Source organism: Manduca sexta, chromosome 27 (assembly GCF_014839805.1).
Source record: "Manduca sexta isolate Smith_Timp_Sample1 chromosome 27, JHU_Msex_v1.0, whole genome shotgun sequence".
NCBI lineage: Eukaryota > Metazoa > Arthropoda > Insecta > Lepidoptera > Sphingidae > Manduca > Manduca sexta.
In genome coordinates, this window is record NC_051141.1 from 3,648,277 (window position 1) to 3,673,172 (window position 24,896).

Consider the following 24,896-nt stretch of genomic DNA (forward strand, 5'->3'; position numbering starts at 1 on the left):
TGTGTGTCCCTACAGGCTATGAATGTAAAATGAAACAGAATAATGTTGGAAACAAACATTTATTTAAATATTTACATTTACATATCAGAAAGACCAGGAATGGACGTCAAATAAATAAAACATCGAAGACATATTCGTCCCAAACAACCGTTATTTACTATTATTCAAGCCATCATTTAAAACACGACAGCTCTGTACAAATGCACAGTTTCTCTTAAAATTCATAATTTAGAATATTTATATCATTTGCATTCATTCAGCCAATGGCCAAATAATAACAATAGTACTAAACTAACAAATTAGTTTGTTACAACGATTGGAAGTACCTTTGTGCCCGTTAATATTTATTAGGCAAGAACTTTACCGACCGATAATAATCTCGATTGGTACCACCAGATAGATCTCGAAAGAGAATTGGACGAAACCATATGCGAACTCTGCTACGTGTCAAAGTTAACAACATGCGAGCGTTTCTTTTAAACTTCGTTTTGATTTACTTAATATCGCGTTCGATCCGCAAACATCCAATCAAGATCATAAATTATTATAGGCCGTAAAAGCACTTAGTTTCGTTAGTCCAAAATTAAAAAATCAGCACCTGAAATATGTATGTTAGTAAAGTATAATTGTCGCGTAAACTCGTGGATTTATGTGACTAGGCACTGGTTTATGTACCAGAAAATTAGTTTATCGGTTTTCGATTTCATAGAAATTGATCTATTATGGGTGTACATGAGATATGTTGTTATTTGAATGGCTAAAGCGTTTTGGTATGGTAAGTGAAGAACTTCTGAAGACTTAAGTCATGTGGTATGTTGGATAACAACAATACTGACGCAAAAATGTTGACATTCGATGGGTCCGGTTTAGTTCAGAGTTTCCGCGATATTCCCTGCGATCTCATTCAATAAACGGATTTCACTTTCCTATGCACTACGCCGGATTGGAAACGTCTTAATTTACACTAAAACATGGTCAAATAATAATTACTTTATAAGAATCCTTAAATAAAATTAAAAATAGAATATAAAAATTTTGGTCAGCTTCTCGGGCGTTCATAAAATTTAATGTATATACTTAAATATTAATTATAAAATAATCTTAATTTGATCTGATATTTTACACTAGTTGCGAATATTTGTAGTTTGAAAATACACTCATGTTATAACCGCGTTACTGGCAGCGCTAGACATGAGTTGTTCGAAAATTTGATGCTCACAGATACTAGAGATTAGCCACTCAGGCAGATAAATGCTCGACATTGACGGTACCTGTGCGCGGGCTTAAAGCATAAACTAAATAAAGCTTAACCGCGCGGTTATCTATCCCTGAATATTAATCACTGCTAGTGCATTAAAAATAAATTTATAGATAAACTACGATGGAAGGTGTCTTCAATTGACTTGATTAGATCAGTAACAGGAGGTCCAACTTTTGGAAGAGCACACACAGATTTTTGCCAAAATATGTACACTGCGGACAATAATGTTGTTGGCACACATTCTGATGTCCAATTCCATTATTTATTATTTAGGTCACATTGTAATGTACAGATATTTTCCAGTACAAAAATTAAAATATTTATATAATATTATGTAAGTCTGCATTTCACATTATAGATACACTTAATTTATAATTAAAATGTCCCAGACACAATGTAGAATATAATTAGCATTTAATTTAACTACCCAATGTTGGACAGTATTTTAAAATGTCAACTTCATCAAATATAAGCTATTTAGTAGTTACATAACATAGATATCATCTCTTGACAAAATATTATGTTGCTGAAAATGATAATATATTTCTTATTACAAAGCAACAATAATCACAATGTTAACTTAGACGCACCACATACATATAACAATATAGTATATTAACATGAATTAATACTAACCTAGTCCAATACTATAGTGATCTTGGAAATAATACTAAAATGTGATTCATGCAAACATCGATGTATTACTAGCTATGCTTAAAATTATTGTCATAATAATGTTGATCGAATATAAAACACATAGGGAGGTATAGTTCACAAAATAAAATATATGCGTGTTGGGATTTTTCCTTACGTAGTATTAGCAAAGCAGATAGTCGATATGTCAGTGTCAAATCCTTATAAATAACACAAATATAGGCTCAACGAGGTTTAAACTCCATTATGCTTAAAATGTGATCTAATATATCCAATTACAATACATAGTTACATACTTTGTAAAATATATAATATATAACGTTATGTAAATAAACCACATTTATAAATCTCAATATTTACAAACATTAATGCGTGTACTGTGTAGTTACTAGCTACGTGAAACTTGTATCAACATAAAACAGTATGTGAGACATTTAGCTACATTATGGGAATCCACTTCACTCGTTTGTGAAATAAAACATTTTAATACACAATAGTACAGCAGACAATATACTGTATAACAGCCGAGTGATTAGAACGTTAGTAATAAGCGTATACGCAGAAGTACTTTACGAATTGCACATTAATTATGTCAACTTCATCAAATATAAGCTTACAAGTTAGCGCATTACCTACAAGTTAGTAAAACGATACTCATTTAGCATTATTGAACTACATACTAATGTTGCGTTACAATTCAGTCAGCATTCTTATATTCACATTGAACTATAGAGATGTGAAAAAAAAAACATTAAAGTAACTTATTTTGTAAAAAAAAAGAAGCTAAGTTTGGGATATACAGCCGTGCAGACTCCGTCTTATATTCTCATTAAGGTTTAACTCCGTGATATTTGTTCTTAATAAAATAACCACAATTATTTACACAAATAGTTAGGTTTTGGGAGGGAGTAGCGGTCTTTAGGTCAACGTTATAGACGTTAACGAGAATAGTTAATGTAGGGAGACCGACATGCATGAGGAATTGCAAATAAAAAATACGAGGGATCTTACACGGGGGCGAATGCAAGTGAATATTCAAAGTTGGTTAAACTTAGAAAATCTTCATACGGAGTTCTGGTTGTAAGGCGTTATAATAATTATGTTATAGATACTATTCACGCTCCACCTTGATGTAAAGCTGGACATAACATACATACCATCGTGCACGCAACATCCTGCACAGTTCTGCATCTGTATTTGTATTCATTTTAATACATGATAATATACAAACTGTGGATAATGTAGTTAGTTGTACAATTATATCCGATATATACTTATGTAATTTCACTTTTATATAATTTTTACAACACGTGAATATTTTATACAGATTACCGACGACTAAGATGTATATATGAGGGATGTTAAAATTGAAAAATAGCGAATTTCTTTTGAATAATTTTATTCTTTATCACTAAACATTGTATAATTCATCTTATTTACTTCATACATCCCGATTTCACTTGACATTTCTCTGTCATTCAATATATTGGTATGAACAGCCGGCGACTCAAACTGACTAAAACCTTTTAGATTAACTATTCCCACATAAATATTTTTTTCACTATATATCATCATAACATGTTAAAATATAGATTAATCGGTAAATCTGGCAGCATTAATTGGACGGCAATTATTTATACGAACAAGCACACGTACACACGATGCAATATTGATTTGATGTCCCTGTATATGATTTGTTATCTAACGGCACGTTAAAACAATTGTGTTAGTTTATTTAGAAGTTTCACACAAGCCTAAAGACAAATGAACCCTACTATTGGGCTAACAAGACAATTTATTAACTTATTTTAGTACATTCCTTGATTAGGAACTTTTTGCAGAAAAAACTGGTAATGTGGCAACTTTTTACGATGCATTTAGCTATATAGCATACTTATCACTCGGCAACACTGATGATGGCGGCACTAGTTGAATATAAAATAGGCCGAACAAATCCGGCAAGCAATTAATAATAATTATTGACGTACGTCAAGAGTATTTATAGTCGTTTTGCATCGGGCAACGTGTGAGGCCTTGATTGGCTGTACTTCAAGGTAGAGCGTGAATAACTCGCTTAAGGCGGGTAGACACACGTTACGTTACTTTATACGCGTATTATATGCGTGTGCGCATAGCGTTGCCGTTTTGGGATTAGTCATTAAAGATGGGTGCAAAAGTAACCTAAACTTATTCTTATAAAGTATGAGTAAATAAATTGGTGATGTTACATCAGGCCTTCCACAATGTTAGTATAATAAATATATACGTATATATAACATTAAATATATCTTAATAAATATGTATTGATTGATTGGTTTTACTTTAAGTACGATTGTACAATTCACTAGTCCCAAGACGCTGCCGAGATCATATCTCGTTAAAATATAAACATGAATATTATGTATTAGCCTCACAGTGTTATAACAGCGCTTAAATTCATTCATATTCGCCTCCTTAACACAATAATTATTTTTATTAACGATAAGTAAAGCAGATTCCCAAACAGCAGGCGGCTAGTACATCTATTGACATTGACGGCGACTAGACGCGGTCGACAGCTGCACTTGTCGCATGCCGTTCACTTAAATGACGCATTACGAAGGCTATTAACATTAGTAAGACACTGCGAAGTCTATCGTTTACGGTAATTAATCGCAATTCACTTTTACCAGTATGATAGATTATGTAGAATAGACGCAACTTTCGACATCAACAGGTACAGAAGTGAATATAAGCGTATCATAGTATCAGTAACATGACTTCATCTGTGACGCACCATGTATAGAAAGACAACATCCATGAAGCACTCTGATAGTGCAAATATCCGTAAGGTGCTCGAACATAATGTATCTACTGGTAGAAGTAGATCGGGCTTCGTGCGATCGTGTTGTGACGAATGAGTTTAGTGCGTTCGGCTAATAGTTGCTAGTGATGGCTGCAGCACTAGTCGCTCTTGACGTCCGCGAGTCGCGATATAAGAGGGAAACGTACTATTCGTAGCTGATTCGCGTAGTCGCACACTATAGCGTCCTTGAGAGGTAGTATTTGTCGTACGAATATGCATCCATCGCTTTGACCTAGAAATAGTATAGTGAGAATGTTTATTTCAAAGATAGATGTTAGATAAATAGACCGCAGTCAACATATTTATATTAACTTTACCGTGCCACTAAAAAAGGGAGTTTTACATGGCCACACTGAAAAACAACTCTTAAACCGGCTGAAGGACATGTATACATGGCTATGAATAAATAAAAAAAAAACTCTTTTTAACATAAGTATACCAAATACCACACTCACCCAATAAGACGCGCCGTATGACGTCACCGCTGCTCAGGTCGTACGCAGTCAGGCCGCTGCGGTCGCCCATCACCAACATCGTGTGAGTCAACGGCAACATGCGGCTCATGTAGTTCAAACCCTGCACATGAATATTGTTTGAATTAAAAAAAAACATGTGTTGCATTTGTGTTATACGCTAAGCTTGCAGCCTGATATACATAAATCAGGTAATCACTTAGTTTTATTTTATGTAAGTACTAGCTTTTGCTCGCGGCTCCGCCCGCATACATGGATAACATTTCCGCTATGTTTTCCTGGAATAAAAAATATATACTCTACCCAAAGTCCGAAACGATATACATAAAAATCTTAAATCGGTTCAAGGTTCAGCCATGAAAACGTGACAGACTGACAGGTATAATTACTTTCGCATTTATAATATTATAAGTATGGATTGCCTTTAAAGACAAGCTTAAGGGCTCACCCAACGCTCGGCACCATTTTTTGAAGGCGAAAAGAAATCATCGTGGAGGTTTCAACAAGTTGACGATTCGACTTTACCAATTGGATTATACTTCAATTTGTATTTGAGTATAAAAACACGATAAACAGTAAAGTAAGCCTCGTAGTGTCTACTACCCTGGGATTCCTGTTTCCATCTGTGTTCTAGAACACCAGGGTTGGATGAAGTGTGCGACTGCTTAACAACTGTAAACAACATTGTATCGTGTCAGACATCAGCTTGCACTCACTATGTGTATCGATTTGAGCATGTGCCCCTGGAACCGGTCCCAGATGCAGAGCCGCTCGTCAGAGCCCGCCGACACCACGTACGAGGCCGTGTACGCCAGTGACGTCACCGCGCCGTCGTGCGCCTGCATGCTGTATAGACACGCGCCTGAAAGGTTTATTACGAGCATTAGTTTCTTGATACAGTTTGATATCTTTCTAGTATAATAATTTTATTGAGGCCTAAGACTAAAAACCGAACGCTGGCTTTGCGTTTGGTGTAATAAAATGTGTGCGTATACAAGCGCAATAACCGCAATGGTGTTCATTAACGTCACTTTCGGGACCAGCCTGTCTGATCCGGTATTGAACAGGTCGACATAAGGGTCGACACGAGAGGTAATCATTCATCTAAATCTCCTTGCCACCAGGTCAGTGGTGTCGCTATACTGTGCCCATATACAAAAAAAAAATGTTTTATACATATTGCAGGAATTATTAAATTTATGTACAAACGAACCCGTGTGCAAGTCCCACACACAAAGCAGTCCGTCCTGCGAACCGCTGCCGGCTATAGTGGGCGTGGCGTGGTCGATGAAACAGCTCGTGATTGGCCCACAGTGACCGTGCAGCGTGAACAACGGACTCAGTTCTGCACTTGAGAATACCTATCGAGAATAACGATAGTTAAATATACTATATATGCTAGTCTATAAATGTTATGTAAAGCTATTAGCGGTAAAGGTTTTGATTTTTAAAGAATCGGGGACGTGCGCTCTACAACTAAACCAATTTCAGTGTCAGGGTATAATAGTATAATAGTCTTTCACTATTAGATTAATACTTAGTTATCTGAATAAAAAAAAAAAAACCTTTAACACGTGGTCTTGTCCGCCGGTAAGGATGCGGCCCCCTTCGGAGTGCATCTCCGTGATTGGTTGCTGGTGCGGCCGACACCGTGCCAAGTGCACGCACACCACTTCTGTAACATGTATAACGTACTCAGTACTTATATCTAATATACAAAAATCAATGTTTTTTGTTTATATTTTATGACTTGATTGCCGTTTATCCGGTTGTTATAAAACTTTATTTATTTCTAGCAGTTCCGGGAAGGTTGTAGGCATAGTACAATTTATTTGAAGTAGTGACTGAGACTAGGATCAGATTTCTTAACCTGCGACACTTCCGCACAAATTATAGAGGAATGCGTCTTCGGGGATGCCATAGGTTATATAGGTAGTTGGTTATTGATCGGACATCAGGGCCAAATTTTTGCTCCAAAAGTTATTATGAATTGGTAATAAGTCGCTGTTTCATTTGAAATGTCCGTGTGACAAGATGTCACAGCGTCATTAAATATTAATAGAATAATAAAATATTTACAGTAAATATGCTAATATTACTATCATGATACGAAAAAAATGTAAAGTATTTTACATTGACGTTTTGCTAATTCACGGTAGATTCAGTAACCATCACATTACCGCAAATTTTTTGTATGACAATCTTCCCAATGTCTGCTCTATATAATCTTAAAACTCTTTGATCACACAAGACCAATCTCTAAATAGAAAATGATCTCGACTAATTACCTTCTGTATCCGCGTGCTCCGTTTCGTACGAGAAGCTCATCCTGGGTCGGCTCGCGTTTTCTTCATAGCCTTGCGCGAAACGCAGCGAGCCCGCGGACCCTGTACGCTTGTGTGCTATTGTGGAATGGAAACATTATACAATGAATACTAATATATTGATTATCCATTAAACTAGACTCAGATATCGAATACTAATAAAATATTATAAGAATGTTATTTATAAAAACATATTGATAAAAAAATGACAAACATTTCCTTTTTTATCGATCGTCGTCAAATAGTTTAATTAATGGTAATAAATGACTTTGTTCCACGCGCTACCGATCTACGATCTTAAATTCGCGCCATTGTGATCAGCGGTAAGGGCCACGTGAGAAAAACTGTTATTATATAGCTTCCCTCATGGTGTATCTGTACTTATCTCTTTATTTCTCTTATTTATCGAATCATACCAATAAACCAAATTGAACCAATGAGAATAAAATTAACTTTACATGCTTATAGATATGTTATTTTGATGTCATCGCGTAGTTACTTTTTGTGATAGTTTATAGGAATTTTAGTTTATGAATGTGTTTGAGGTCCCTTATAAATATGCTACTCGCTGAGTGCTGTGGTGAATGTTATGTACGCCGTACTCGTTGTACATATCAATGACTATAATAATTGTTTAAAACTAGTGTAACTATGTGTAACTTATTATATGTACAATGTGGCAGTACTAATAAACAAATAAATGCATGCGTACTCCGCCTGTGCGCTGTGCTGAAACGCCAGTCGACGTGCGCGCCAGACGCGGCGTTGTACGCGTCGAGCCGCAGCAGCGTGAGGTGTCCGCCGAGCGAGGCGACGCACACGCGCCGCCCGCCCGCCAGCGCGCGCACGTGCGTCACGCCCGCCGCCTCGCGCCCCGCGGCGCCGCCGCCGCCGCGCGCCTCCACGCTCCACCACACGCACTGGTTTAATATTCATTAATTTATTTTATTTATTTGCCAAAGACCACAGTTTTTACAATAAGTTCATCTTATACAATATTACAATTACCTTAATAGTACTAAACACGAATTACAGCGAGACCGAAACTAGGTGTTGAGATTTGTATTTTGAGTTTCATGGGTACGTAATAACAGGGCAATGTTTACAAAAACAAAAGAAAATTAATACTAAGATGAAATGCAACATAGTTGTGTAATAGTAGTATTCATAAATTTATTGATTTAAGGCTAGTTAGTTATTACTTTGTGATGAGAGCATGGTTGGCCTGAAAGAATTTATTTGTGCATGTGTGTGTGTGTGTCCAGAGTGTGATCGATCTTACTCTAGTAGCTTTTCAACATCGGCATATGAGAGTTAAAGTAACCATTTTTTTCATTTTTTTTTGCAATAAAGGTGCTTTTACCTTTTATGTTACAATTTATATTTCAATTAATAACACGTTGATGAACAGTACGAATGTAGACGAATAGTGACAATTCGTGATATAACACAACGGTTATTGGCGGCAAGTTTTATACGAATTTTACATCAGTACGATAAAAAGCGTTTCACTTGTTGTGCTAACAAGAGGAATAATAAATTCTACTGACACCGTACATATGTTACTTTAATTCCTACATACATCTCTTGTTACAGCGTTAAAATATACAATGCCGCACACTGATTCACATACGTCCATAATGTCTCCTTACAAAACATTACTTCTATGGGTGTCATGTTTATCTAACGACTCCAACGCCCAGAGAATTTCTACTGTTATCTATATCTACCAATAGTATTCTTTAAAATAATAGACCCATAGGCATTATATGAAATTTAGTAGTATCAAAGTTGTATTAATAAGTGAACACTGTCCATCAACATACTATCAAAAAAATACTCTAAAAACATCCTAACTAGTTTATAAAATCAAGAAAACACAAATTAATGACCAGAAAATGAAATTTATTTCCAATATGGCAATAGAATCGACTCTTAACGAAACAAGAAAACTTACCGTTTCAATATCAAATCTATATATATAAAAATGAATCCCTATTTCCCTTTGTCACGCCATCACGCGTGAACGGCTGGACCAATTTCACATTTTTTTTATTGTGTTTGTTATTGTCAGGTTCTTATGAAAGAAAAAATTCGAAAAATTGCGCGGAAAATTAGAAAAATCAAGAAAACTTAACGAAAATATAAATTTTATATAACTGTCAATTGTTTGAAATAATTGTCAGCGAGTGAAAGAATGCGCGCTGCAAATTCATAGTTAAGACGGGACAACGTCTGTCGGGTCAACTAGTCAAAACATAAACTACTTACCATAAGTTTACCAGAACTAGCCTCCCAGAACTCGAGCCGCCCGTCTGCACAGCCTAATATTATTAGATCGATGCAAAAGTCCATACACCACACGGGAGACTCCCTGATAGCCTTCCCCCTCCAGTCCACGTTATCAACAGCACTTATATCACAATCATCAGTCCTATATGGTTCACCATTACACATCTTATTTTTATTTTTACGTACACTTCCTTCCGCCTTTGAGTTTGAAAAAACGAATATATCTTTATTTAACTCACTCTCCTTAGCACTAGAGTTCACATTTTTAAAGTCTGTTGTATCATTAGTCTCTTTTGTATTGTATGATGTATCATACTGGTCATTCCAGTATAAAAGTCTGTAAAATAAAAATTATAATATAGGAGCAGTTACTATTATATTTATTTAAACAAATATAATACCGGGATAATATAAAGGGTTTTACAAAAAACTTATATACACTAAAACTAACAAGTCTGTTGTAACCAACATAGTATAGGGACATCTATATTATAGGGATACGGGACTTGGAAATCTGTTTGCACTGCATACGCACAGAGAATATATAAAAATTATATTTGCCTGCAATCAGATCGATCGATTGAATTTATACTATAAAGTCGACCTAAAATTCTGTAAAGGATATGGAATTGCAGATCAACCACAAAAATTACATTTGAATTCGAGCATTGAAACAAATAATGTTTGTACCTGTAATTTTTAGCGAAGTCGTACTTAGTAGTCTCAGCGGGCGAGAGATGCGGCGGACAATCTGTCGTCGAGCGAAATTTCATTCCACTAAGGTACGTCGTCAGCCGCTTGCGCAAGCGCGGCATAGGCTGCAAATTCACGCAAAAATACATTTTAGATTATCATTTGTTTAGTGGGTGCCCTAGTTGCGCCTCTGCATACCCCTTCGGGGATAAATGCGTGATGTTATGTATATATGTATGTATTTGTTAATAAAGATATGAACAAAGCTTTAAAAAAACCTACTTCAAAATATCGATAATGTTTTCCACTGTATTATATCCGTACATCCAATTCTATCGTCTTTATTCAAAATCCAAACTCGTGGCAATGTAATCCCTCATTATACGCGAAATGCAATCAAAAACATTTTTAAATATACTTACTTCACTGGGCCTTTGTGGTGACAGGGGAACTTCTGCAAATAAAAAAAAAACATAATAAAATAATATTCACAAGCCATCTTGAGGTAAACAAACAATACAATAATTTATTTGCATAATTACCTGCTGGTTCGGGCGCTTCCAGTGAACACACAGACTTCTTATTATGCACTTTTTCGTAAAGGTCATTTTGTAATTTGAAAAATCTGGAACAATTATTAAATTATTTATTATATTATACCGCCTTTTCCATAAATTACTGACGAATAGTCTATTACTTTTCGTTCTATAATTTACGTGTAAAGTAAATACATTTAAATACATGCTAATGTAAAAAAAATACAGCACGTCTTCTATAATTATCGATAGTTTTTTTTATTATTAATAGCAGATTTAAATATTCCATCCCGATCGTTTGGTCGTTTTATCTGTAATGAAAATTTATCAATGTTTGTTTGGACGTGTTTACAAATTACTTATTTTGATTGTTTTAATTTAGAGATCGGATCGAAAATTGAGATTGGGATCTTAAAAACAGCTGTTAAGCTGCGTGGGTAAGTTATAAAATGGACTCACGCGCCGCGGTCGATGTTCGTGATGATGTCGCCGTTCTGCGAGTCCCACACCTTAATGTTGCCCTGAAGACACGAGCTGACCACCTTCTCGCCGTCAGTCACGAGGCACTCCACCTCCTGGCTGTGGCCCGCCACCACCAGGGGCACCGCTTCCATCACCAACTAAAAACATCAAATACTATAGTGTCGTGGTATCATACCTACCATTATTTTTAAATTGTTTATGGATAAAACCATAAAGTTAATATAAGAAAATTAAAATGCTCCCCATGAACCCACAAAATTGTATTTTTTTAAAACAAATTAGGATGATAAATAAAAAACACTATTCGTAAAAACACAAGCATTGTTTTACAGACAATACGTAATATCATTAAGTATATCGTTTGTGCGATAGCCAGACCAGGAAAATAAAAAACTTGCTATGAAGTCACCACATTTGCTTTTCCATTTAAAAGTTCACATTGCCAATACAAGAAACTGTTTTATATTTTACTACAACATGGTAAGATGTTTTTATTTTCCTGGTCAGGTTATTACTATGTCCGTAATCGGTATGCTTACTTGTACAGCGGGTTGCTTGGCTATGATCTTGCGATACTCTTCGTCCTCGTTCCACGACGCTCGCCACTCCGCGTAGTGACGCGAGCACACGCATCTGAAAACGAACTTATGAACAACACATTGCAATCGGCAATATCTAAAACTATAAAAACATTTGTCTCCTATAGCAAAAGATTATTAAATTCATACCATTAGGAGACAAACTATCAATAACGATTTCGGAACGCTCATTCACAAGGCTCTAGGTTTTATTGCTAGGTCGGGTTTTAGGATAAATTACCCATTTACTTGCTGTGTGTACATAATATTTTCAAATCTACAAACGCAGATCATAATGTCTTCAAAAATGATGGCTCATTTCCCAAGATAGTTTTCTTGTATTGGCTTAGAGAGGTTAAGAGAGGTGCCGTGGCTGCCCCTCTTATCCAAACTGTATGGACTGATTCGGTGGCATAGTGATATTGCGTGCGGTACGACCACGGGTGAAGCGGGACCTCAGAGTGAGTTCTCGGGGGTCCAAGTCATGGGTGGGCAAAGTGATATTGGATTTTTCTAGTATCAGCCCGAGCCACGAATTACGGTCTTATAACATTTTGGGACGGAACACAGTTAGCGAAAGGTGGGTATACTAGTTACGCCACTGCCTACCTCTTTCGGGGATAAAGGCGTGAGATGCATTTATTTATGGTTTCTTATAAAGTTGAAATTTATAATATAGTTTAGATGACAGACTCGTCCGTTATTACAAAATGGAAATTATATAATTCTAGGAAAGTGTGAGTGTTGTTGCCCCTCTCCATAAGCTATCGACTATTAAGTCGCGACCTTATGTATAACACTCGGCTGTAATGTTTCACCTCAAGATATAGAAACGGAATCAGCAAACAAGCGACAAAGCATTACGAAAATTTGACTGACAACATTCATTCATCATGGTATTCTAAAACCATTGTCGAGAATTGCATCTCTTTCAATGCGTCAAAGCATGTTGTTCGCCGCCGAATACTGTATAATTACCTGTAAAGTACGACCATCATGTACGCGATGACCACGACGCTGATGGTGCACAGTATGGCCAGAAGTAAGATCTCCATCGGCGTAGTGGGGTATATCGGCAGTTCGGAGCCTTTGCCCCACTGCGGCGGCGTCTTGCCTTCCATCACCTCCACATCTAAAAAAAATATTAGTCTTTTTTATGTTTTTCATATAACGATACGAGTAATACCTCGACAGTGGAAATTTAATTGTAAGTCATTTTGTCGTATACTCTTTATATTATACAATAAACACATACCTTTTTATTCTAAGGATGGTGTATTGCTGTGATAATAAGTCTATTTCTCAGCTTTGTTTATTTGACAGCTTGCTATTTATCGAACAGCCAACTAGATTCAAGTTGTATCTCGATATTAGCCAATCACAACAGCCCTATGTCGACGCACTGTGAAGGCTGCCATGCCGTCAGCACTGAGAAACAGACTTGTTATCACAGCAATGACGTTATTTATTTTAGGACGGATCCTTAGATAAATAACGTCTATGAATAAGGGGGTAACAGTGTATGTAATGAATACCTGATATAATATCTATTGGGTCCAAGGCGGCCGCGAGCGCTTGCCACCGTAGCTGCGGCGGGTCGCGTTCGTCGGGGTTCCGCACGCCGGCCGCCAGCTCGGGGCTGATGCGGTGGCTGAGGAGCGTCGGCGGCAGCACCACCGCGAACCGGCCCGCTATCGACTCGTTGTAGTACGACAGTATCGCCAGCCAGTGGTACGGGGACAGACTGAATGAAATATGACGCATATTAGTATATGACATTCCAAGGATTTCTTTTTTCAAAAAGTATATAACACAGATTATAATACTTATAAGTTTATAGTTAGTTAATAAATCAGCACGAGATACTCAATGGCGCTTGACCTGATAACCCAATCCAAGGTTTTTTAATAAAAAAATAAATAAGAAAGCGCCTATAATCAAATTTAACATGCAATAACCGAATATGATTTGCTATAAAATGAGTTCCTTAACTAACTTCACACTTTTCGTAGAAATATACATCTTAAATTCTATCGTGAATGAAAGATTTATTAGTTTTAATAACTGCCGTACTCACCGAGACCAAGGGCGCGAGTGAGCCGAGTGTTTCAACATGATAGTGTCGTTGGTATCGACGGTCTTCTCATTGTCTGTCAAGTCGAGCAGTGGCGGGAACACCACGGAACTCCTCTCGCTAGCATTGTAGAATATATCGTACACACTCTGTTTCGACTGTTTCGAATTGTCATGCGTGTTTTTATTCGGCTCCGCACTGTCCTTCCTATCTGGTCCGATGAAGTAGTCCACCACGCCCGAGTTGTACACTATCATGGAAATCCAAACAAGCATCCAGAGCATGAAGGCGCGTTGGAAGAATCTAGTCCTCGCCCACATGTTCACCAAGCGGATACGCTTTGGCACTCTTTGGTCCTGATGGCCCGGGCTCGGGTTCCGCTTGGCGACCACGTCCGTGGGGCTGTTGTGGGCCAGCCCGTTCAATCGCGGATGCGATTTAGACTTGGTCATACGTTGGGGCGAGAAACTGTTCTCCTCCATGTAACTCTTACTAAACCTCCAGTTTAGCGCGTTGTTCGCATTAAAATAATCTTTCAAGTGAAACTTGTTGTTCTGATCTTGGAAATATTCCATGTGTTGCACGTCGATACCCAGCGCGGTAGCGAAGAACACCATTTGTATAAAGTAATCCGAGATGAGGCTCACGATCATGAATATAGAAAACTCTTGAATGAAAGGCACGAATGTGAAAAAACTGACAGTGAATATTGTGATTTCAGTAAGTAAATTCTTTGTAATCGACCAGCCTTCCTTACTGAGGCCCTGCGCGAGACGGATTTTGACGTCCAAGCGTGAATCAGTAGACGTAACGCTCTTAGTTAAAACGAGAACGTTTTCTAGCGCGACGATTATCACCAAGTACGGGAAGATTTCCTTTCCCTGATGGCTGAGAGAGAAGCCGAAGTAGAAACATATACCCATGGACATGGTGAGACTTCCGGCTATAGTTAACACCGCGCACGCCGTCAAGCCCAGCTTGGACTTTATGAATTCAATCTTCCTCACTGAGAAATACACGTAGAGGAAGACGCCAATGAATGTGATGGTGAGCGGCACTAGCTCGCGGTAGTTGAACTGGCCCGGATAGTAGATCAGCGTGACCTCGTCGGCTTGCGGGTTCGCACTCTCCTGGTACAGGGGATACATCTCCTTTAATTTCTTCCTTAGTGATTGTATGAATCTGAAAGTACCAAACAATTATTTAAGCAATTGTAAATTTGAATTTAAGTGAAATGATAACACTTTATTGTACTCTTAAATAGCAAAACAAATAAAACTATGTATTTTAGGAAAAATGTCCGAGAATAGGAATCCCTTTCAAACCACCAGCACTAATTGTGAGAAATTAATTAACATGAAGTCAAAAATAAATATAAGATATGTAGGTATAACATATTTTAGAAGTTATAATTACATTGAAATGTTACTTTTCGATTTTTTACACATCACTCGATAAGTTGTATAATATTATGTACCATGGAGTTTGTGTATTTGATATATTTCCGCACAATCTATGTTAATATAAACTGTAACGCATCGTAACATTTTATAAGAAATTGTGTTACGTAGTACTTGAACGGCCCCTAACCTGTCACATTTGTTTCACAATATGAGTAGTACTGTACCTTTCCTCAGGGTTTTCATAGAATATAGTGACGGCATACTGCAGCACTCGCGGGCGCGCCCATAGTGGGTACCGCTTGATGCCCGTGTCCCGCAGCTGCATTCCAAACGCCATCTCCGCTATCGACACCTTACCCTTCTGTAAGTTTATAACAACTCATAAAAATTCGCCAATACATAATGAACATCTATCGAAGTATATTCTGTCTTATTATAATTTATATAAATACATCACGCTGTCATTCTTTTTTTGGAGATAGGCAGAGGTATTATCACACCGTAATTCTGTCAGCTACATTAGGGCAATATTATATTACTTATTATTATAATACGAGTGCTATTTTCCATTTGGATACCGGCAATAAAGTGTTGACACAACGCTAAGTGAATTTATGGCGAATCTCCGTTTCAAATAAATAAAAAAAAATATTTTACTTTTTTTTTCTGTGCTCCCGAAATTGCAAATGTTTAAAGACGACGATAACCACTTACAATCAGGAGGGCCGTTAGCTGATCTGCCTTTGAAGGCAATCAAATATAACTTTTACCCAGGTCAGGGATCAAACATGGATCCTCAGCACGGCTACCTTTTCGCAATACAACTACGTCACCAAGTATGCTCATTTAAAATTTTAATTCAATTTCAATAGTTCTTTAGCATCATCAGAATCAGTGATAGCCTAGTTAGTTGTGGAACGGACTGCCGAGACGAATGTCCGCATATTCAAAAACAAAGGGCACACACTTCTGACTTTTCTAAAATTATGTGTTTATTCTTTGTGAATTATAATTATCGCTTGTGTGAAGTCTACCAATCCGCACTAGGTCGGCGTAGTGGACTAAGGCCTGTCAGTAGTAGAGGAGGCCCGTGCCCAACAATGGGACAGTATATAATACAGGGCTGATATTATTTATTTATTTATTTTTACAATAGTTCTTCAATACAACGTGCGTAACTAGCACAGTTTGGAACTTTGAATTAGTACCAACGCGCCGCCCCGCAGTTACATAACACGTTAATTCATATGCTTCATACTGTAGTAATCTGGCCGCGACGTCCATCGCACCGGAACACAGCAATGATTGTGCAACGCAACAACTTGGAGGCATGAATGGGCGCGATCGGCGACAATCCGATATTGAATTTGTGTCGCATTGTATTACTCTTTAATCTTTACCATCCCCGTAGTGTAGTCAGTGAAAGAAGAAACATTTTATTGCCTTGCACTGATCAACAACATTTGATGTCAAACTATTCATATAAACTCTTTAGAGGCGTTTCGAATTACTATTCATATTCTATCTGATTAAACCTCAATCCAGTATAAATGCTATAAAGTCGCATTTTTTTATAGTTAGCTCAACGAAGACTTGACTGCGTTAATTAATGAAATCCAATGAAATGTCGATAAAAATATATGAAATTATTCAAGAGCTGTCATTTTCTTAACGGATTCCGTTGATGATGTCTCGGGGAAGACGGATACTTATTAAAGAATATTGTACGTACCTGATAGTTATAAATAGTGGTGATAATATTCGCGTCCATAGAGAAGGTCTGCAGATTCTGCTGCCACAGGTTGGCAGGGGATAGCAGCAGGCAGCTGTACTCGGGGAGCACTCGCTCCACGCTCGCCTTGCTGTCCTTCCGTTTGATCCCCCCTATCTGGTAGCAATGTTGCAATAGTGTGCTTTTACTGCAAACAAATATAATAATTGTTCTTTAGCCGAAGTATTCAACCGTTTTCGGGCGTACCCAAGTTCTGGTCTACGGGTTTCGAACAACGAAATTTAATCATAAATTTTATGAATTTAAGAGATAACTGTTATTTTTAAGTACATAATATAATACTTTATTTATATGTATTATGTATGATCTCAATTAGCAATAAGTGAACATGTGTAATGAATAGTTAAAGATAAAAGGTGAGTGAAACCAAAGTGAAGAATGGTATAGATATTTTGTTGATTGCACAAAGAATACTGCATACACTCAGCTTTTAGAAAGCCTAAAGCTAGCCCCTTTTTTCCCTTCTTTAGAGACGTAAATAACACCACGTTTCAACACCATATTTTTTTAATAAACCATTTCTCCCAATCAATTTAAATTAAGATTATAATGATAATATCAATTGAGAATGATCTGTTTTATATATAATTAATGCCCTAATAAGCCAGGGGGAGGTATATCTTTAAAAGATAATATTATATGGTTAATTAGGCAGCTTTATTGATCTCAAAATATTCACTTCTTTAAAAAATCGCATAGCTTTAAAATTAACAATAATTTAGCTTTTAAAACATTCGCCAAAGCAAATACATGCAATTTTAAGTTCAAAGTAATATACAACATTTTTTTTCCTTTTTATTATTTATAATTCCCTAATGAGAAAATATTGCCGGCAAGCCTTTTTATATATAATTCCATTTTCACAAGAATGCAGTGATAAATTAAAAACTGCGTAGGATCCGATTCACATTGTCGAAGTATATATTATGTTAACGGTCAAATCTATACTATTATATAAAGCTGAAGAGTTTGTTTGTTTGAACGCGCTAATCTCAGGAACTACCGGTCCAAACTGAAAAATTCTTTTTGCGTTGGATAGCCCTTTGTTCGTGGAGTGCTATAGGCTATATATCATCACGCTATGACCAATAGGAGCGGAGCAGTAATGAAACATGTTGCAAAAACAGGGAAAAATTATTAGTTTTGAGAGCTTCCGTTGCGTGCGCTGTGTAAACGGTTAAAGTTATGCAACAATAATGTATGACGGGATTTTTCTTCTTAAAAAGTTCTAAAAAATATATTATAAAACAAAGTCACCCGCTGCATATAAAGTAGCCTGAACGTGTTAAACTCAAAAACTACCCAACGTATTAAGATGAAATTTTGTATGGAGACAGTTTGAGACCCTGGGAAGAACATAGGCTCCCGGGAAACTACTACTTTTATAACGGAAAACTTTAGGCTGAAAAGCTCTTTAACGCGGGCGGAGCCGCGGGCAAAAGCTAGTATAATAATAAATTCAAAAGTCAGGCTTTTAAATAAATGTTAAACAAGAGTCCATTCAGCAATAACAGTCATGTATGTTAACTGTGGGATAAGGTTTTCTCTTTAGAAGGTTTATTATTAGAAAAGCAAATAAGAGGAGGTTGGCGTGTTTCTACCCTGTATTTGAAAGTATACATTTTCACCCTGTTCATTAACGTTGAACCTTTTTATTAACTTTAGCCTGCAGTTTCACGCGCGTTTAAATATAAAAAGTTAATAGCACTCAGGTGTAATGTAGCTTTTTAATAGAGAAAAAAATCAAAATGAGTTTAGTAGGTCCTGAGACCAGGGCCTTTAAACAAACTCTTTAGTTTTGTATATTAGTATAGATTCTAACCACGTTTGCCTAATTGGGTAACGTTACAAACATGCCAGTAAAATAATATAATATTAGCATTATTTATCTTTCACAAATACATCGAAACACATATAGAAGGTATTTTTAAGACAATGGCGTTAGTTTTTTTGTTACTCCGATGTGACATAAATTCCAAAATTTCTGATAAGTTTAATACTATGCATGGATAATGGTATTCTAAAATGACCATAATGTCAGCATGTTGTAGCCAGCCAGCAAGTTCCAGTCTGGAACTTCCAGAATGGTAAACTAATATCCATCGACTTATAAAGTATACATACCAACATATTTTATTAACTGACTTCAAAAAAGGAGATTATAAAAAAATATATGTTATTTTTTAATATTTGTAACTTCAGAATTCATTCTATGAACCTATTCGCAAAATTTTCTTTTTTATTTGAAAGAACATGTTTCCAGATTGGTCCTATAGAAATATTGTAAATATGTTCAATAGTTTAGTGTATAAACAGAAATAAGCGGAATATGCCGTCAGTAAATGAAATTGTTTGTTTCAATTTCGCGTCACTTTTTCAGTGGTGTTTTTGTGTTTGATTTTGTTGTTTGTTAACAACAGAATAATCCTATTTATAGTTATCATAATACCGTACAATACATACTATTGTGTGTAACAAAGAATGAACCGAAAGTAAAAATTTATTATGTACAAGGAATATTTTTGAAGTCAGCTTTTACTTCCAGTAAGTTGAGGCATTTTGCATATTTAGATGACATATTAGCACTTTCCAACCCCAATGTACGAGTCAATAATCAACATATCATAATAGGTAGTTTGTAACGCTAAGTCTGTGTGTGAGTGTAAGTGTGTAAGCTACAAAAAAATATTAACTAGCATATGCATGCTTTTTAATCAATAATATTAATTTTAATCTAAGATTTCGCAAGCCCAATACTTTCTCACTTTAAGTTTTTAATAATACTTTTTTTATAATCCAATTATCCGTATGTGTAGACAATACAATGAATTAAGCAAAGATTATACTAATGTAGACTTATTCAATAAAATCAATTCTTACAACCGACGGAACGACTATGTCCTCAAAAATTCGTAACTCTCAAACCTCGCATATTGTTCACTTGTACTTATCTTGTAATTCCTATCCTAAGAGCACTTAAATTGTGGTTTTATATATACATGCTATGTGTAACTTTTACTTTCTAGAACATGTTTTAGTTATAATTGTTGTCCATGAATTATTTTTTCATGTAATATGTTGCATACATGATTGTATCCTGTTTTGTGTTAAATAAACAAATAAATAAAAACTATGCTCTATACTGCATGCTATCTATTAGCACAAACGAGATCTATACTTGAAACGTCGCGCGTCCATCTCAATTGCAATGAATCTTTACATCTGACCCATCCATCAAGTTTAAACACCTCCAATTTTCTACTTCTTGTCGTTAAAGATTAACAATAGGTCGTCTGAGATAAGTTAAGGGGTCCTATGCCGTCTGTAGTAGCGAATACGTTTTTGGAGAGCTTTGATAGCCGAAAGGTAAATAGGAGATTTTTTGACTCTTAGAATGAGACCCCCTGACCTTAATTGTGTTTTATTTATTATTTCTGTCAAATTTTAATAGGCCGGTAAAATATCAAACAATCTATAGATTTGGTCGAAACATTAATTATAATCAGTAACACGGTAATAAATATTACATGAGTAAGAAATAACAGCGATAGGCCGATGGTAGTGGAAGGGACCAAGGCAAAGGTGGTTTAGGGTTCGACGTTAACCTCAAAGTTTATGTTCGTATCTTGTAGTAAGTACATAGTATATGCGCGAAAAAAAACTTCGTGAGGAAGTCTTGGTACATGCATAAAAGTTATTTGAAGAATTTTGTAGCTATATATTACACCTCGCATGAATGCAATATGGTGTAAAGACATCGCCCCTGTATAGTAGCGCGAGATCCAATTATCTCGAGATTTTATGAAAAATAAGTTAATTATCCTTCTTTATCGTAGATCTAGTCGAGCAGTGAGTCAATTTGAATTTAGACATGAAGTAATTTTATAAAAATACGATCTACGATGTCAGAACAGGAAAATACTTTGTTTTAATTTATTTAAAACTATATTAATTCAGTAAACCGTTTACTAAAATTTCCCATATTGAGTATTGAAGATTAACTAGACATGTAAAACATAAATAAGTAACATATTTTTTTACAATGGTATGACATAACAAGTGATATCTACTGGCATACCGGAAAAACCGAAAAAAATGCTATAAAATTTAAATTCATAATATAAATCATACAGTTAACAAAGATAATTTTACACAAGTAATGATTTTGGCAAGTCTTAGAATAAATATAATGAAAATATAATGCAGTGTCGAATTATATAATACAAATATGACATAATTACTTGTGACGAATAAACAAAAAAAAAATTTTAGTGTTCAAGTTATGTTTGTTTTTATTTATATTTCTTTGAAACGAGAATATCTTTAAACATATCTACATATTTATAACTAAGTAATATGTAGTATGACGCAATTTTACAATTTCTTACAAGTAAATGCGCATCGATTCGAAACAAGCACAAGACATCCGCCACTCACTTTCGCAAATGCTTATTTTTTATGTAAGAATGCTGGTAAACAGACTACTGGTCCATGTAATGGTCAGTAATCACTACTACTCATAATGCAAACAATTGTATTTAGGAGATTAGGATTAGGGTTTGACAAGGAAATTTGAAGTCTATAATAATTTTGCTATCAGTACAAAATGAAACAGCAAAAAAACTACACATGAATTTTCAGTAATTCAGTATAATGTATTTTTTTTGAGAAGGTGCTATCTGGCTAATTCCCCTTATTCCTCAAAAATACTCACAAATTAGGTTGTATAATTTGTTGAATTAATAGACATCTTATAACCATACGGGCAACACCTTTCTCAAAAAATATACAGCGGGAATTAATCCAAGATAGTCAATCATTTAGGAAGAAGGGATTTAAGGACAAGACAAGATGTAGATTTTATTTTAGACTCACGTTTCAGCATCCTCGTGATTCCTTATTGTTTCCAGCAATCGGAATACCTCTTGTAGCGGTGCTCTGAAGGCGTCCCACATTTTAAGATTGCTGTTCCATGGAGATACACCTAAAAAACTTTGAGGTCAGATATGTACATTCAAAAGTTTTTTCGAAAAAAAATGACCCTTACCTATTTTTAATATAATTTGCTGTACATAGAGAAGAGGTTTGTCCTTAGCCCAAACATATGGAATATTTTGTGTTTCATTGAAGATACGATCTAGTTGCGATGTTTCTGTAAATTATAGGCAAAAAATATAACATATAATATGTGAATTTTACTTACAATTGCCTGGGATCTATCTCCGCTATAAATTTTCCCCATATAGAATACTTTCTATCCTTCCCACGGTCTCAAACTATCTACATATCAAATTTCTCTGAAATCTGTATGGTAGTTTTTGAGTCTATTCGCATTCTGGCAAGCAAACAGATGCGGCTGGAGACCGATTTATAATAATATATTTTTTTAGTAAGAGGAACAATTCCGTTGTACATAATTGTTGAGTAACTAACAGTTTACGCATGCAACAGCTCTCAAAAGGAATAAAAATTCCTCGCTTTTGCAACATTTCTCATCGTTGCTCCGCTCCTATTGGTCATAGTATAATGTTATATAGCCTTTCTTGATAAATGGGCTATGCAAGACTAAAATACTTTTTTAAAAGGGACCAGTACTTCCTGAGTTTAGTGCATGCAAAGATACTAACTCTATAGCTTTATATAATAGTATAGATAGATAATATTCTGTTACCTATCTATTATCTTCTAGGTATTTGATTTAATTTCGAATATTTGATGTAAAGTTGTACAAAATTGATGATTTTATTATAGAAAAAAATCATATAAAAAACTGGGATAAAATCCGGAAAAATAGTTTTATTTCAATGAATATGATCTATGTTCATATGAACCTATTATTTTTCATAGGTAAAATAAAAATAAATAAATGACAAGTCTTAACCTTCAAACTTGATCAACATCTTTTAACCTGCAAACTAAGTACAATAAAAGTTGTTTGATATAGTTAAATATAATTATTTATTTTATTACACCATCCAACCTTGATATAGTCTAAATCTGACCACAGCAATGCCAGTAACAATAATATAACCCTTGTATGGACAGATCAATGTTATATATATACATATATTTATAGTAAATAATGTTAAATTAATTTAAATAACTTGACTGCCTGACTAGGATAAAAGTGGGTATTAAGGAAGTTGCGACACACAATGCAAATAGGTGTTGATGAAATTGTCTGAGACTTGAATGAATCTCTATTGTCCATTATTGCTTGTTCAAGCCTGTATTATGGATTGAACATTTCCTCTTAGTACACTTATCGTTTCCTATTCTTTTGTAGACAGTTACCTAAAAACCGAGGGGACCAAAATGCATCATGCTGCTATAAATAGCTTGATATTTAAATAACAAAATTCGATACAAGTATAGCAATATGGAATTTTCTATAACAAGAAATATGTAACCAAGGTCATATGTAAAATAATGTGTTTGGATCAAATTTGTTAGTCATTGTCAGTTTTTATAACTAGTGTCTTCCCACACAGCGTTGTTGACATTCCTATTGCTACACACATAGATATATTTTATACATACTTACCACATGTACTTCCAGTGCATTTGACTTCTGATTGCTTAATTTGATCATTTAATGGTAAGTTTATAACAGTGGGTATGTTTCCCGGAAGTGGCACATTTAATAATGGATAGCTGGAAAGAAATGTTTTATATTAAATAAATGAGCCTAGTATTTATTGCAAATTCATTATGAGACATCAATCTTATAAGGTTATTATTCCCATAGCATTCCCATTCAATACAAGTAAACAAGAAAGAATTTGGCATCCAAATATATTTGTTAACTTATAGATGTCTAACCCCTTTTAAAATGTTTTGTTCTAGACATATTATGTTAAATAAGCTTATACAATCAAGTTCAGGGTTCTAGGACAAACACAACCAAGTATTGGCATTTCAGCATGATAATTCAGTACAATGTTCACCTTAGGGAGTAATTATGTACTAGTATGAACAAACAGCATTTACAAAGTGTTGGTAAATTATACCGTTCGAGGAACCGGCGGTACGAGTAAATACGTAGTTATACAGCTCCGATGTGCAATGTGTACTCACCAACATACTAAGACAACAGAGATCGCAACGGTAATCGCCGCAACAGGATAAGACGAACAGAATAAACCATACGTGTAATATATTTGGGCCACTCTTTCGGGCAGAGTGGATCCTGCCATTATTGTCCTACGTTAATTAATATATATTTATATTGTTAAAAGAACTGGCGCATAAACACATGAAACCATTTCACGGAATCACGTCACAGGCAAATTTCAGATCGATGTTTGCGACAACTTTTTACAGTAAACACAATCATTATGTCCGAGCGCGTTTGCGGTAATTATATACAAATATGCTTGGAAATAATATTGCATTATGTACGGACATGCCGCTGTACACACTGTGCACTTTATTACCACTTCGCTATTACATCAACCAAGCAAAAAAACACGCAATTTTGACATCAGC

The 24,896-nt window shown here is 35.5% G+C and overlaps 1 protein-coding gene across 1 annotated transcript; it reads right to left on the reverse strand.

Annotated features, from left to right (window-relative positions):
* Positions 1-42: 42 nt before the first annotated feature.
* LOC115444842 (sterol regulatory element-binding protein cleavage-activating protein) lies at positions 43-24,896 on the reverse strand. Its single transcript, XM_037443905.1, has 22 exons — positions 24,486-24,896; positions 23,953-24,062; positions 22,456-22,560; positions 22,284-22,392; positions 17,349-17,535; positions 15,841-15,977; positions 14,217-15,395; positions 13,675-13,883; positions 13,118-13,271; positions 12,101-12,194; positions 11,538-11,698; positions 11,085-11,167; positions 10,965-10,996; positions 10,540-10,667; positions 9,829-10,186; positions 8,270-8,477; positions 7,522-7,635; positions 6,799-6,908; positions 6,447-6,594; positions 5,950-6,095; positions 5,216-5,336; positions 43-4,992 (listed from the first exon to the last, which is right to left on the reverse strand). The coding sequence occupies exons 1-22, from the start codon at positions 24,602-24,604 to the stop codon at positions 4,859-4,861; spliced, it is 4,146 nt and encodes a 1,381-aa protein (XP_037299802.1). The 5' UTR covers positions 24,605-24,896; the 3' UTR covers positions 43-4,858.